This window comes from Porites lutea, chromosome 5 (genome assembly GCF_958299795.1).
Source record: "Porites lutea chromosome 5, jaPorLute2.1, whole genome shotgun sequence".
NCBI classification, from domain to species: domain Eukaryota; kingdom Metazoa; phylum Cnidaria; class Anthozoa; order Scleractinia; family Poritidae; genus Porites; species Porites lutea.
The window spans coordinates 28,888,268-28,902,754 of record NC_133205.1 but is presented as its reverse complement, the minus strand read 5'-3'; the positions used below and the strand labels follow the sequence as shown (position 1 = coordinate 28,902,754).

The 14,487-nt window shown below is 39.5% G+C and overlaps 2 protein-coding genes across 2 annotated transcripts; both read right to left on the bottom strand.

Moving 5' to 3' along the window:
• Positions 1-383: 383 nt before the first annotated feature.
• On the bottom strand, positions 384-2,005 carry LOC140937409 (homeobox protein HMX2-like). Its single transcript, XM_073386966.1, has 2 exons — positions 1,725-2,005; positions 384-1,434 (listed from the first exon to the last, which is right to left on the bottom strand). Exons 1-2 carry the CDS (start codon positions 1,843-1,845, stop codon positions 947-949), a joined length of 609 nt encoding a protein of 202 aa, XP_073243067.1. The 5' UTR covers positions 1,846-2,005; the 3' UTR covers positions 384-946.
• Positions 2,006-11,603: 9,598 nt separating this feature from the next.
• On the bottom strand, positions 11,604-13,812 carry LOC140937777 (uncharacterized). The gene is made up of 2 exons (XM_073387347.1): positions 13,632-13,812; positions 11,604-12,192 (listed from the first exon to the last, which is right to left on the bottom strand). The coding sequence occupies exons 1-2, from the start codon at positions 13,810-13,812 to the stop codon at positions 11,765-11,767; spliced, it is 609 nt and encodes a 202-aa protein (XP_073243448.1). The 3' UTR covers positions 11,604-11,764.
• Positions 13,813-14,487: the final 675 nt, after the last annotated feature.

Sequence of the window (14,487 nt, the reverse complement as noted above, 5' to 3'; positions counted from 1 at the left end):
AGCGAGAGCTGGCTTTCATTTTAAAGGGTGTACAACGAGGATCTCTACCTTTCTCAACTGTAATAATAATAACTCATGATTTGCTGGTGATCTCTTTTAAACTTGCAGTTTATCAACAGGGACAGTGAAGACACATATTATATTAATTGAACAAAGAATGCTGGGGGATCACCGAGACGCATCAGTTACAACACATTTGTCTTTTTCATTCTGACCGTTATGCCCCCGACACAAGATCGCGACGTGACTTTGAGACGGGAGACTTCGGTGGCATAACCAGTGCGCGCAACGCTTGCCGAAAGAAAGAGACTCGACTGATTGAAAAGGACGAATGGCACAATTCAAATAAATAAGTAAACATGCAGTTAAATTTTCAATTGTTTTAATTCATTGACTATATAACATATTTACAAAGCGTGGGATCAGCTATACTTAAGTTAGACACTTAAAACTACCGACACTATACTTCCTTAGCTGATCTCAGTCAGTGTATGCGGTGTCCGAAAATGCAGAGAATAACCATAAAAAGCTCGTACTGTCTCTGATGATAGATAGTAAATTGTGCAAATCATTTCTGAGAACAGCCTTATGATCATGAAAATAAAGGGCAAAAGGTTCGTACAGTTTCCCTTTACAATGGAAATGATATTTTACCTCAATTATTTATTGTGGTCTACTTAAGTTTCGTTCTACCGCATTCGATTCCACTGCGCCGAGAAAAGAGCTAAACTATAAAGCAATGCGTGAACAGAGGCTTCGCCAACTTCGTTTGGGGCGCATTTAGTTGCTCATCTTTATTGAGCATTATGTTTAATTGTTAATTATACAGTCTCTCAGTTCATGGCACTTTGTTTCTGAGAACTTCAATTGGAAGCTGGTGAACTCAAGAATGAATGTTTGAATAGTCGTATTTCAGCAGCTTTAATCAGCTTGTGTCTACGTTCATTCAATTAAGCGGGTGAGCTGGTGCTACAAATGGATGTAAAGACATGTTTGATGGGACAACTTGTAGGTTAGATGAAGGACAAAAATTTGGGAAAACATTCGGCAAGCTGTAAGAAATTGGTGGCGGCAATTGTCCATAATAAGAAAACAGAGTTTGCATCGGACAAAATATGGGGTTTATTTCTTCCCAGCGCAAGCTCGCCTCAAATTCAGGCGCCATTTGCTTTTTCCATTTTGTTCTCCTGTTCTGAAACCATGTTTTGACTTGAGTGTCTGTTAGATGGAGGCTCGAGGCCAAATTGTTTCTTTCTGTTATCGTCAGGTATTTTTTTTCCCGAAACTTTTGCTCTAAAGATTTCAACTGACTGCTCGTAAATGCCGTTCGTCTTCTTCTTGCCTTATTGATGTGGATTTCTTGTCTTGGAGATGATCCTGCCTTCTCAACGAAATCATCTTCGCCCTTAACTATGACAGCCTTGTCCTGGTGCTCTGTAAATGGAAGATCAAGGAAAATTGTCTTTAATTTGTTTATGAAAAGCAAAATGATGCTGAAAAAATTTTAAACATTTCCTTTGTTCAAAATAAAAGAATCTATTGTATGCTGCATTCAGAGAAAAGAACCCCAGTTTGACATAAAACTGTAAACGTCTTTACAAAAACACAAAGAAAGTTTTTCTACACAACAGAACACATTTGGGTATGGCAATTGAACGTCATGATCCTTCATTGGCTTGTAAACTCCGGCATGATGTTTCATACTATGTCGAAATATCACAAACCTTTCATTTCCCTTTGATTTCCAGGGTCATCTCCATAATTTGATTCTTGCAAAACAGCGTTTGTGTCTTGTCGTTTGTGAGTTTGTGTTCCCAATATAGCATCTATGCTAAAAGACTCCATCGAAACGGTGATTACGCCCTGCGCGCACAAGAGCGGGAATAATTGTTTGTAATTGCTAAATATTGATGTACTAACATCCGGCCGGGCGATACTAATCTCTTTGACAGCCAATTAAGCGTGCGATGCAGTCTGGTAACTTTCAATTATGACCGCTTTGTGAGACAAAGGGCCGGTAAATGCTTGGAGTTTACTGTAAACAGACATGTATTACGCGCCCTGATACACGATATTATTTTGTATATAAATGAGATCATCAAATGCTTCGTCGGCTAAAACATCAATTAGCCATGAAGATCTATTTCCGGTTCTAAACTTTCATGAAAACAAAACGCTTCAAGTAAGAGAACATTTGTTAGTCCAAGATGGTGCAGGCTGTGAGTGCAAAGACCTGATAAAGTACTCTCTTCCTCAAACAGTCGACTTAACAATAAGAAATCAGAAATGATAAGACAGTTTTAACAGTTGCGTGATCGTGATACCAACACAAAAAGGAACGTGGTATTAATAGCTCGGTGGAAAATGTCAAGCCCACCCTCGCCAGACAATTGTCTTTAAGTCCGTGATCAGGCCCCGTGATTATCAGGTTGCGCCTACGACGTTTTCCTGAGCTGTTTAACAATCAAATTATAATAACTTTCCTTATTATAATTGATATACTTTAAAAGAATTAGGGCAATGTAAATCCACTGGGTGGGTAATTTATGGTAGGTAAACAGGATGTTAAACAAAGAAAGCCCTGCCTCGTTCCTTTTCCAGTGTTTTCGTCTAGTGTATAATCGCATGTACACCGTTATTGGCCGTGGGAAAATCAGCAATCGCCTGAATGAAAAACATTACAACATTATAATCAACCGCCGAAATGGCATTAAAATCTCTAAATAACGAAAAGAAAGATAAAAACATATTTATGTGTTTTTATCCATAAACATGTAAATCCTCTCTCTGTCGCAGCTGATGATAGACACGCATTTGAGGACACACGTCCTCGACTCCCCCACTAAGAATTTAATTGAGAAGTGTCATCACGCGTCCTAAAATGAGTTTGCAATTTTCCATTTATTACTTTATATATTGGAGAGGCCACAGTTTGTAGCTTTCCATTAGACCAAAACTCGGGGTAAGATTCGATACCATTCTCAGGCCAGATAGTCCTGATCAGAGGCAAGTTAAGGTGGTTTGGCATTTACAGCCATGACAAGGGAGGGGACCCCCAGGTTCACCAAATAATGGCGATAAACGTCGCGTGCCATTGCCCAAATAACTTGATTTAAAATCCTAGCCTAATAATAACATACTATTTTCTGACTGTGTCATAGGATTATCCCCATTTTCAGTCTTCTAATTTGTCTAATCGATCAAACTAAATGCCGAAAAGAATAATTGGTAAATGTTTTGGTACTTCCAAGCCGTTTGCTTATTATGGGGTAAGGAGATCAGTCATATCTCGGTCTGATCTTGTATTTGTTTATAATCGTTTATTGCTCTTGAAAAAATGGTTTAACTAAGAGGCGATTAAAGCGTCTAAAAGTGGAGAATGAAAGACATTAACCAGGTCATCGTTACACAGGCTATTAGTTTACGGGTCAAGATGAACTTCTTTAGTGCGAGAAAGCACTGACTTATCTGACTGAATACTCCTAAGGATAAGAGCAGGTTAAATGATAAGGAACACAGGAAATTAAAATGCAAAATAAAAAGAAAAGGCGCATATGTTTTAATTCTCAAATGTTTTTAACTAAGCTAAAATGTCCACTTTATGTACATAGGGGTCCGCATTCAGCCCCCGGGGGGAGGGGGTACTGCCATATATGGCTATATAGGTATGTGCCGCTGTGAAGGGTATGGTTTTCAAGCAGTTTACTCTAGGATAGGGTATATAAATCAAAGAGTTGGGTCTAGAATAGGGTATCATTTTTCAGGAACTGATCAGTTGGTTGAAGACTTTATCTAGACTAGGAAAACAACTACTCTAGGATAGGGGGGATTTGGGGAGTTTACTCTAGTATAGGGTAGCAAAATTCAGCTGAATTAGCTCTGGTATAGGTTAAGGGTTCCAGGGTCCCAGCGGCACTTCCTTACCCAGAAATTCCTAAAGTACCCCCCCCCCCCAGTTTCACGAGTGACTGTTCGTAATAGGGAGGTGTCCGTTGAAGTGTCTGCAGGGAGATATTCAACTATAGTTTGTAAACGAGTTAGAGCTTCATATGGACAATGTTAATGATTTCAAGCAAGTGGAATTAACTCTGAAATCCCATTATAATTTTTTGGCATTAAGTTAAGACAATGTAACATCTTTAGCGCCGCATGACATACAATGGTCAGGTGTGTTACAAGTTACATTCCAGCGACTCCTAAATCCATAAATCGACATAAAGGAAGAATTCAGCTATAAAAATTTATTGGGCTTTAGAAAAAAGCCGTTTGCCCTTTTTAACGGCTTTAAAAAAGGCTCACCCCGCTGGCTTTACAGCTTGTCCTACATAAAACTTATCTACCAATCTCCCTATGCTTCTGTTCTGGAATACGATCGATCTTACCTTAACCATTAGTGAGTGATTTCATTCAATGTCAGTTTACCCCGACTGATCCCCAGTCTGTTGGGACAAGGCGGATGCAGCACTCTAGTTTTGGTAAAAAAACTCGACAAGTACGGCTGCAAATTGTTGTACCTTTAAAATAATAATTCAGCCAGAGCGTAGCCGGTAGCCTGAGCTTGCAAGTAGAAGTGGGCGTAAGAAAGAACCGGGCGCGCGAGCGAGCAAGTGCCTGCTACTCAGTCTAGCCAGAGCGCTGCTAACCAACGTACTATTCTTGACTTGCCCAAGTAGGGTTTTGCATTATCGTCGGCTTATTTCAATGACAAGACTCGGCGAGATTTTCGAATGGAAAAAGGGGGACAAAATTTGACATTGCACTGACAATACAGGATCTAGGGATTTTACGATGAGACATTGAGAATTCTTTTTGTAAATAACAGGTAATCCAGTGATGATGTAGAAAAAAGATCGTTGTTAATAAAAGTGGCTCACATTTTCTCCAACCTTGCCTGGTGCCTTAATTTTGACCGTGCTCTTTGTTACTCACAGTCACTGTCTTCCACAATTTCTCCGAAGATGAATGAATCTAGAACTTATGTATAAGTCACCTTTTGGGTGCTTTCTAGTTTCGACGAATCCAAAAACGGATTTTAGACCTTACGAGGTCTTCTTTAGGCAAATCCAAATCCGTATTTTTGGATCTTTTTTCGGCAAAAAGGATTCGCTGGATTTGAAATCCAAAGAATCCAAATCCAGATCTATCCTGTTTTATTCACATGCAAAGGATCCGAAGTTACTCCGCTGAACCAGGGTAAGCGGGGTACCATAGAAAGCATAGAAGCCGTCCAAGATGATTGACTCAAGAGCTGTACTGTCCCTTGACATACGAATTTGGCTTCGGAACGGCATGTCAAAGCTGAACTGAGGGATGACTAGATGCAACTGCTGCATAATTTTCAACTCTTACGCGCTTTATTATGATCCCTATTTATGCGCCTTACCGTTAGGAATCGCCGGATCATTCTCTACACCAGTATGCCATCTTATAAAACCGTAATCACACCATTTCTTGAGAGACCGCATATTGCAACCGTTTGCGAAATGTTAAGGAGTTTATATATGATCTAATTTCGAATTTCGAAAGCTGACAAATCTAGGATCAAAAATGTGTTTTTTAATTCGCCTAAAGAAACACACCTTATGTTTGAGATTGGGATAAGCTGATTAACTTGTTCCCGTAATGAGTGGCCGGATTGAAGAACCCTTTGGGCTGGGAGCCAATCACGCGGGACATATCCTGAAATCGTTAACCGTCATATTTGCACCTGGAGGTCCTTTGGCACCTTTCCGGTCTTGTTTTAATCCCTAATAGCTCATTTCTTTAAAATTTTCTAACGGACCAGACAATGTAACGAATTTCTATTCCTTCATTAAATCCCGTGAAAATGGCACCATGGCTTATTCCCTCACGAAATTTCGGGAGAACTCCATTCGGCTTTTGGCTTTAATTTTTTGCTTTCTTGATCCCGCTCCATGTACGCGCTGCAAAGTGAACAAAAATCCTTAGGTTCAGGATATTAAGTAAAACTTTTTGCGTTATTCATGAACTATTTCATGGAATGTTTCCTTTACTTCAACTCAAGAATCTATTGTTTTAAAGGCTCGTAGTTTGCAAAGTGGTGTTTCTTCTTGAGAGGCTTCTAGTTAACTACCCTGTCAGCTCACTGGAATAGATGAATTTATAGAAGACGCAAGTCGGATAAGCACATTTTCACGTAAGAATATCTGCATCGGCGAGAAAAATCGCTACGACTAAAAGTATAGCTTGTGTGAATGTTAGTGAGGTAAAGAAAATTGCCTTCGTCTTCCCTTCGTTTTACCGAGAACTTTGTTGTATCGAGGTTCCATTGTATTACTTATGTCACAACTTAACCCTTGGACGTACGAGGAGTGGAAGGGGTACAAGGAGGGTTCCTTCGCGCACGTTTTGAGACAAGTTTAGTGATGGTTATTTACTATGGTTACGAGACATAACGTCATAAGTAGCAGGTGGTCAAGCCATTTTTGATTGAAAATGCATGTTTTTTCAACTTTTTTCAACAATAAAAGTAAAAGCTTGTGGATGACCATTTATCGCGATTTTAACCTGATTTCTAATTCTTGGTAAAATCCAAGATGGTAGCCAAGATGGCTACCATTGTTGGTGACGTCACAGACCTCCAGCAGCGCCACCACCATAAAATATACCTCGTCTTGTTGGCGGAAGATCAAAGGCTTTCTACTTAAGGCAAAATCGTTTCGAAATACTGCAACAAATTAAAAACTCTGGGGAAGGGTTCCACCTCCCCTCCCCCCCCTTGTACCACGGTGGGGGTATGAATGTGCGTGTACGTCCGAGGGTTAACCTTTGAAGTCACATTCCATGCATCGCTAATTTATTGCACCTAAGTTTTGTGGGTGTCTGTTGGGAAGAGTGACCTTGCTGATGCTGGACCTTTTCCGACCCCTCTCTTTGGGAGCTGGCAACGGCGACAAGAACGTCAAAAAAACAATAGATCGTTTTCACTGTCACGCAACAACAAAATAAATTGGAAACTGTCCAGTGGCAGAAGTGAAGAAAATGAAATGTTATGAAAGACTAATTTTTAAACAATTTGTCAAAGTCTTAGGTCTTTGTGGCTCACAGTTTCAGAATTATATTTGCCGAAACGTTTCCCGCACCTTTGTAGAGCTTTGTATGGAGACGCCATATTGGTGCACAGATTTGGCGCACCAATGTGGCCGCGGAAAATCAACAATGGAGTACACTTTTTGTATAAAAGCTCCTTCTTTTCACTCGAGAATTAGCATACGTGCGCATAAAATATCCTCTAATACTTGGAATGGTTATACTGCTCAGCTGACTGCTGAAAATCAAGAGGAGATACTTTTTTTCAACGAGTCAGCATTCCTATTTTGGTGTCACGCACTGTGAAAACTCGGAAGTTCAAGTTGCTGTATTTTCGAAATGAAACATGCTACGGGAATGAAAACTTGTACAAAGATTTGATTTTTGTTAATCTTCAACCTAGTGTAAATAAGAATTCTTAAAATTTCGCTATTTTGGCTTTACAAGTTGATGACGTCACTGTGAAAGCCATCTATAGGTTTAGGTTAGCAAACCAACAGCTTCGGGTGCATTCCCCGGGGGTGCATCACGCCTTTTTGTTGCATTCTCTGCACGACTACGACTTGAAAATGCCAAATTTAACCTGTTATAGGGGGCGTAAATATTCGAACGAATTTTTCATTCTTTTTCTAAACCTTCCTGAACACAGTACAAGTCCCCATGAAATCAACTCCTCAAAGGGAAATTCGCCTACATTTGATATTTTCAGCGAATATGAATAAACGCGACAAAGTTTGAAAAAACGCGTTCATTTTAAAAGTGACGTTTTCGCTGCCCTCGCTATCGTCGTTCTGAGGGAAGGGCCCTGGTAATGAATGCGTTTGGCTGCAAAAGACCAGAACATAATATTTTGTTACATTTAACCGTGCTGAGCAAGACTGCTGAGCGCATGCTTAGAAAACCCTGTTACGTTCTCCTTCCCTAAAATCAGACAAGGAAAATCTGATTCGAGTACAGTTGACCTGAGCACTGCCGTTCCAAAGCGGCTCTCTAGTTAGTCCGTGGTGCCTTGCTAGGGGTGTTTCCCTACCCAAGTGTACAAAGCAACCCTATGACTGGTCTGTTTTGTCCCCGCTTTGTTTCTCGTCTGCATGCTTGATACTTTGAAAACATCCGCGGACGAATCGAAGGTAGATAGCACACTATACCTTTTCAGGTCATAATGAAAATACCCGCAGAGGGGCTCAAAGGTTAGTTGACTATAGCTACTGAAATAACCAAGTAGTGTTTCATATCGGTGCGAAATAGTACTGTACATAACGCAAACATGACATTTTTTTTTGAAAACAGCCTTATGTCGTGTGTTCTGTTGTTCCCGCGCAGTGAGCCAATCAGAGATGGATCTGTTGGATAGGTGCTGGGCTGTATAATCAGTCTTGAGAATGAAATTTCATACGTTAACGTTTAATTCTCCTGAAGTGTAAAATGTGGAAAGTGGTCGAGAAATTTCAAATTTAGCTCAGCAGTTGGCGCGTGTTTCCTATACGTACACTCACTACTAGAGTGTAGTTTCTAAGAGAGAATGGAAATTGCTAACTTCATATCGATCAAACGAAACAAGCTGATGGTCACACGTTTATCGTCCGGCCAATTCATTTTTAGTTGTGCTCATGATTCTAGCGCCAGCACAATTTAACGAAAGTTCTTGCCCCTTTAATAAATTTTGATTCACGTGCCGTGTTACGCAAACTGGCTTAACCAGATAGGGACACGTTACACTGAGAACCAAGGGAGCTCAACTTAACAATGTAAAATCCCATCTTAAAGGTAGAAATAAAGTACTAAAAAATCAGCCTTCATGGAAATTGAATGTGAACAAAACAAAACAAAACGTGACAATAACAACAACACCACCAAACACAAAACCACAAAACTACTCCATTAAAACCGGCCAACTCCAATAGAGTTGAATATCCGCTGGTGTGGCCACAATCCTGGTAGCACGGTTCTTGGAACGGATCTGATGTTCACGAAACACGTATTGGGAGGGCCGAAGGGCCAGAGGTCATCGGGCGCGAGTAAGAGGATTCATCTGAATATTATGCGTGCGTAGGATTTCATCCACCAACCTGAAAGTAAATATCTTTTCGCGATTGACGCCAAGAGGACATAAGGGCAAGGACATGAATTTGGGAACTAAAAATAGTCTTATAAGGGGAGGCTCCGCCCCGAGATCCAACCCCTAACCCTTTCCAAAAAGGTAACCCTTTCGTTCACCCTCTATCAACGAATGGCAGTCATTTCACATACTTACAGTAGTTTACAACTTTGCATCCCTTAACTGCTGTAAATGCACCGTCTGTAAAATATTAATTAATCACAAAACCAGAACGCTTTCTCGACTCATTCAGAGACAAAATTCATCTGCTAACCCTTTTGCACCTTTTTACAGACCAAAACGACAGATTTCTCTACCCTTTCATGTACTTCTACAAGTGAAGTCCCTACCCTTTCATATACCTGGAGCCTGAAAAAGGAAAACAGATACCCCTTTCTGGCGGAACCTCCCAGTTTGGGCCATTATACGGGGAGTAGCCTTCAGGGCATGTTAATGTCTACCCATATCGCTTGTTCTCTTTAACATCAAATCCGTTCCAAAGAACAAGGTGTCTACAATTATTGTGACCACATGCAGCGAGTAAAATGAACTTACAGGTTTATTGTGTGAAGGTATATGGTTTCTGCTGTTTTTTGAGATTATTTACATCGGTCCGTTTTCATCGAGGGGGCGATTTTAAAGGGGCTATGCTAATTCTTTTTTAAAAGCGAAAACGTGTCTTGTATTGAATTCCAGAAAAATAATGTTTCAGTTTTTTTTTTGAGGTGCATGAGTACCGCACAGGTTGTGGAAACGTCAGTTACTGGCAACAACAACAGTCCTATTCAGGACTATTTTCACCCGGACGATCGTACTCAACCTGCTTATGAAATGACTCCTGGGTTCAAACCTTTCACAATGAAAGACTATGTTAGGCATTGAACCTTTGTCTCATGGTCTGTAATGCTACGAAAGACGAGGATGCACATGGAGTGAAAATTAAAAGGGTTGGGTCAGTTTTGTCAAGTCTTGATGCGTGCATGAAGCTCGTCACTCGATCTACAGGAGCATTTGTGTATGGGTCGGCCGGGTATAGGCTCTAATAAGGGAGACTGGCACTAGGTAATGACAGCACGGAATTATCCTTCAACAGCAATATCTCAGCGACAAAAGCCTCTTAAACAAACTTTTTTTACTCTTTTAGTTTTGCTACCTTTTTTCTTTGCAATTTCCTTTTTAGTGAGTTATTGATATCCGGTATAAGGTGCAATTCATATGACGATATTTGTCGACCTTAAGGATCTAATCACTATGGATATCGACTGCATGAAACTGAAGATGTTTTAAAACAACCTGCCGAGGAGGAATTAGGCGAAATTACCATTCAATTAAATATGTAGCTGCCATTGCTCCCTCAAAAGAAAAGCAGCAAGTATTACCAAGCCTGAAGAGCCGGTAATCAATGACGCTGCCTCGAGTCCAAAAAGGAAAGAAAACTGACACTTAGCACAGTTAAAAGAGGAAAGATTTTATTTGAAAAGGATTTCGGTCAGAGGATAGGAACCCATATTGGTTCCTTTTTCGGTTTATTAATCGGATTTCCGTGTCTCTTGGCCCAGTTAGGTAGTGAAGTACCCAAGTTCTTGCTACCCAGCTGGTAAATCCCTTTCCAGGGGATAAAAATCTATTTTTTAAAGTGTCAAAGTTGTTTATGACACTGACGTTTATCTGCTATTAATACTTGCCATTTATGAGCAAGATATCCATTTATCTTTCCACAACTGCGGTTTGACCAAAGCAAGCAAACACCGCTTTTGTTTAATTTAGCGCGATTCCAATTACAGCGTCCTTAAAGGGTTAAAGAGCCTCGTTACTGTCACATTTACCACGCACAAAACTTGAGGAATTTGCTACAGTATCAATTTTAACAGCCTACTTTATACTATCTGTAATGTAACTATGACAAAATATTTGCAACTAGTTGATATGACTACCAGTTATACATTCGCTCGTGCCTTCGCCAATAAGCTCATGCGAAAAATCATTAGAATAAGTCCAGTTCATTACTTAACTGAGTTTGTGTAATGTAAAAACAACTGTATACCCGATTAAAAAGAGCTCAGTATATACCTATACCCCATGCAAACCCTTGGCTGACCAATTATCTAAGTCTAAGTTCTATAGTCAGTCTCCCCATTGTAAGGGTTGGTCTACTTTTCAAAAACTAACCATGAAAATAGCATATCTGCGGTTGATTTAATAACACTGAGACCCACGTTCCCACATTGAGCTGAGAACACACAGAAGCACATTTCTTATTCTATGCATGTGTTTCGTGCAATTGGATTTTATATCCCTATTGGCGGCAAAGCAAAAGAGCTTATGTTCTGACAGTAATTAATAGCTATTTATCACAACACCCTAAATTCTGTCCTCAGTAGACTACGGTTCTCACGCTATTAATCGGGAGGCCGGATCGTTCAGTTTTCAAATAGCTATCTGCAAAATATGATTTACATTTTATGACCGTGAGAAAGTGCAGGAGTTGAACTGGCCAGCCCTCATTGATAGAACCAGTTCCTTTGCCACTGGCTTGTCTGTACCGTGAGAATACAATTGCAGCTAAATCAAGCCTCAACTGTTAGACAAAACCAAAGATGCATTTGTAATTTTGATTTATGGTGTTCCATGAGGTGGAATAAAAGTTGGAGTAGGGCACGGGTACATAGTGTTTATTCTGTACACTGGTGGGGGTGGGGGTGGGCAATGACATAAGGGAACCCAAGGAGGGTGGTAAGGTCCAATACCACTTCTCTGTATTTCATAAGCCAAATGTATCGCTTCTCCAACGTTTTCTCGCTTCCACTTTGTTCGACGATTTTGAAACCAAGTTTTTACTTGCTTGTTACTGAGTTGAAGTGATTTTGCTAACATGTCTCTCTCGGCAATTGTCAGATATTTGTTCATCATAAACTTTTCTTCCAGGCATTTCAGCTGAAAACTTGTAAATGCTGTCCTCTTTCGTCTTGTTTTCGGTGGCTTTCTTGCCGTTTTTGAGTCGCGAGTGTTTTCTCCTTTGGATGCCACTGCTCGATTATTAGTCACTGAGATAAAATGAATTTGAACATTGTTAGGTCGTAAAAAGTCCCTGCTGAAATCGTTTTAAGGGTGGACGATTCATAGATGATTAGTGGACAGACTATACTGGGGCTAAAATGTATTCTAAAGAAATACCGTGATGTTAATTTGCAGTGTTATTCAGGACCGTTGACTGGGTTTTTAGACATTAATAAATCATTAAATTCATAAAGAAAAACAGTTCAACTTTTTAAATAGCTAAGCTGCTGGTTAAAAGGTTAGTTAGAGATGAAAGAAAATTTAACAAATAGATGCCATTCCAACACTTCCAACCACACCCTTTTCATACGGACGGTGTGGAGATCACTAGCAGTTACCAATCTTTGTAGTTTTTCCAAATAGCTTTACAATTTTATATAATACTGTTGAATAATACGGTTATCAATAACGGTAAGTAATTACTCTAACTTTCAGAGCCGTTATTGTAGACCGATAACCGCAGTTGACGGCTTCAGAAAACGGCGTCGAGATTTCTTTTGTTGCTATTATTACAGAACTTAAATTTATGTTTTCATGATCAAAGCCATTTTGTTATTTTTTCAAAAATATGTCGCTAGAAATGCAAGGTATTTTCATAAGTCATGTTGCTGTGTTATACCCCATTTAAACATGTTAAAAAGCTGTGTAGTTAAACACAGTTTTAACTGAACAATTTCCCTCGTAAAAGCTGCTACTGACTTTTGGCTATTACAAATTATGTAGAAAAACTGCATTATGTGCATGGTTAAGTTCATTTGAATCCTGTGTGTAAATGTTTTCAGTGCACGTTTTTCATTTTTTAAAACCTGCTTTAATTAAACATGTTTAGTTGGTGTGAGTGGGACATTAGTTCAAAAAAAAGCAAATTTAAAACTGCATCGGCCCACACCCTCAATCCCGCACTTTCTTCCACAAACACATAATACGCTCTGTATCTTAGTAGACAAATTTCTTTTCAGTTGATATTATAAAGTAATATAAAAAGAAATTATTAGTTGGGTAAATTGGCTGGATTTGAGAAAGCCTAATAATTCAAGAGTACGTTTTTTCTTATAAGGTGTGTTTCGTTGCAAAACCTCGCCTACCGGTTCCGTCAAGATCACTGAAAAACATATGTTTAGTTAGCTACCAAAATGTTTAGTACACTTTGATAAATGAATTCCTACTACACAATTAAAGAAATCAGTTATTTGTGGCGACGTCGTCAGGTGTAATTTTTTTTGGTAACAATCTCCAAACTACTGGTTGTAATAGCTCGTACTGACATGCCGTTGAGTTCCTCAGTTGTAGTTACGTCTCTGGAGAAATGAAAACTGGCCTCGAAAAGGCAACTTTTTACAAGGTTACATGCAGACAGTCAGGGTTGTTAAGCGCTATTTTCCTATTAGTATTTGTCGATCCTAAACACTATAAACAGAAATGTTACCTGGGATTTGCGACTCCTGGTCTTCTTCTTCATCGCTTCCCATCAGTGAATGAAGACGATTACGCTGTGCTTCGTGAAGCCTCTCATGAATCGCATCCGCGTCCCTAATAAGTGCTTGCTGAGGCCTGGCTGAACCCAGCAATGCAGCGATGGTGAAATTTGCGGAATTGGCTTGTTCCATTATCTTAAGGCTGAGCACTAAAACGTGAAAGTAACGATTTCTTCATCAATCGGAATTTACCGCATTTTAGTGGTAATGGCATAGAAATGTTACAACGCTGATTTTCAGTAGATGTTAATATTCAGTTAAAGCACACTAAGCAATAAATGTTTTCTTTTTAGTAAAAAAGAAGGGAATAAAAGTAACAATTATAACAATAACTTTATATTTATATAGTGCCATTTCCTTGAAATGCCTGGGTTACACAGAATTTAGTTCACCTCTATAGGTCTCGAGTCTTTGGACGAAATCTTATGGTATCGCTAATAGGAAGCCATTACGTAATATTATCATGGTTTAATTTTGAAACTGTTTTCTTCACGGTTTTACCATTGGCCACAATGAGAATACAGTAAAGGCAACGAATCAGCTGTGGTAAGAGGAACGCGGAGGTTTATACCTACATCTGTTGATTCATCACTAATAGAAACGTCACTGAACTCAGTTTATCTAATCATAACCTGTATCCTTAAATCCAATATTTAATATCAGGAAACAAGACCTGATATTATCGATAAAGTCGAGCTGATAAAAAAAACAGTTCCCTCTTGTCTCATCTGAGATTCATTCCCTCCCACTTAAGCTCCATTTGAAGACAACGAGCTACAACGCGTAGACCGAACCCGCTTTAAAAGC

Bases quoted from the DNA above. Each gene is read 5' to 3' on its own strand.
- LOC140937409 (XM_073386966.1), bottom strand. From the start codon at position 1,845: ATGGAGTCTTTTAGCATAGATGCTATATTGGGAACACAAACTCACAAA. The intron at 1,435-1,724 runs GTTTGTGATATT...TTCCATTTACAG, and splicing joins AAATCAAAGGGAAATGAAAG to AGCACCAGGACAAGGCTGTC.
- LOC140937777 (XM_073387347.1), bottom strand. From the start codon at position 13,812: ATGGAACAAGCCAATTCCGCAAATTTCACCATCGCTGCATTGCTGGGT. The intron at 12,193-13,631 runs GTAACATTTCTG...ATTTTATCTCAG, and splicing joins CCAGGAGTCGCAAATCCCAG to TGACTAATAATCGAGCAGTG.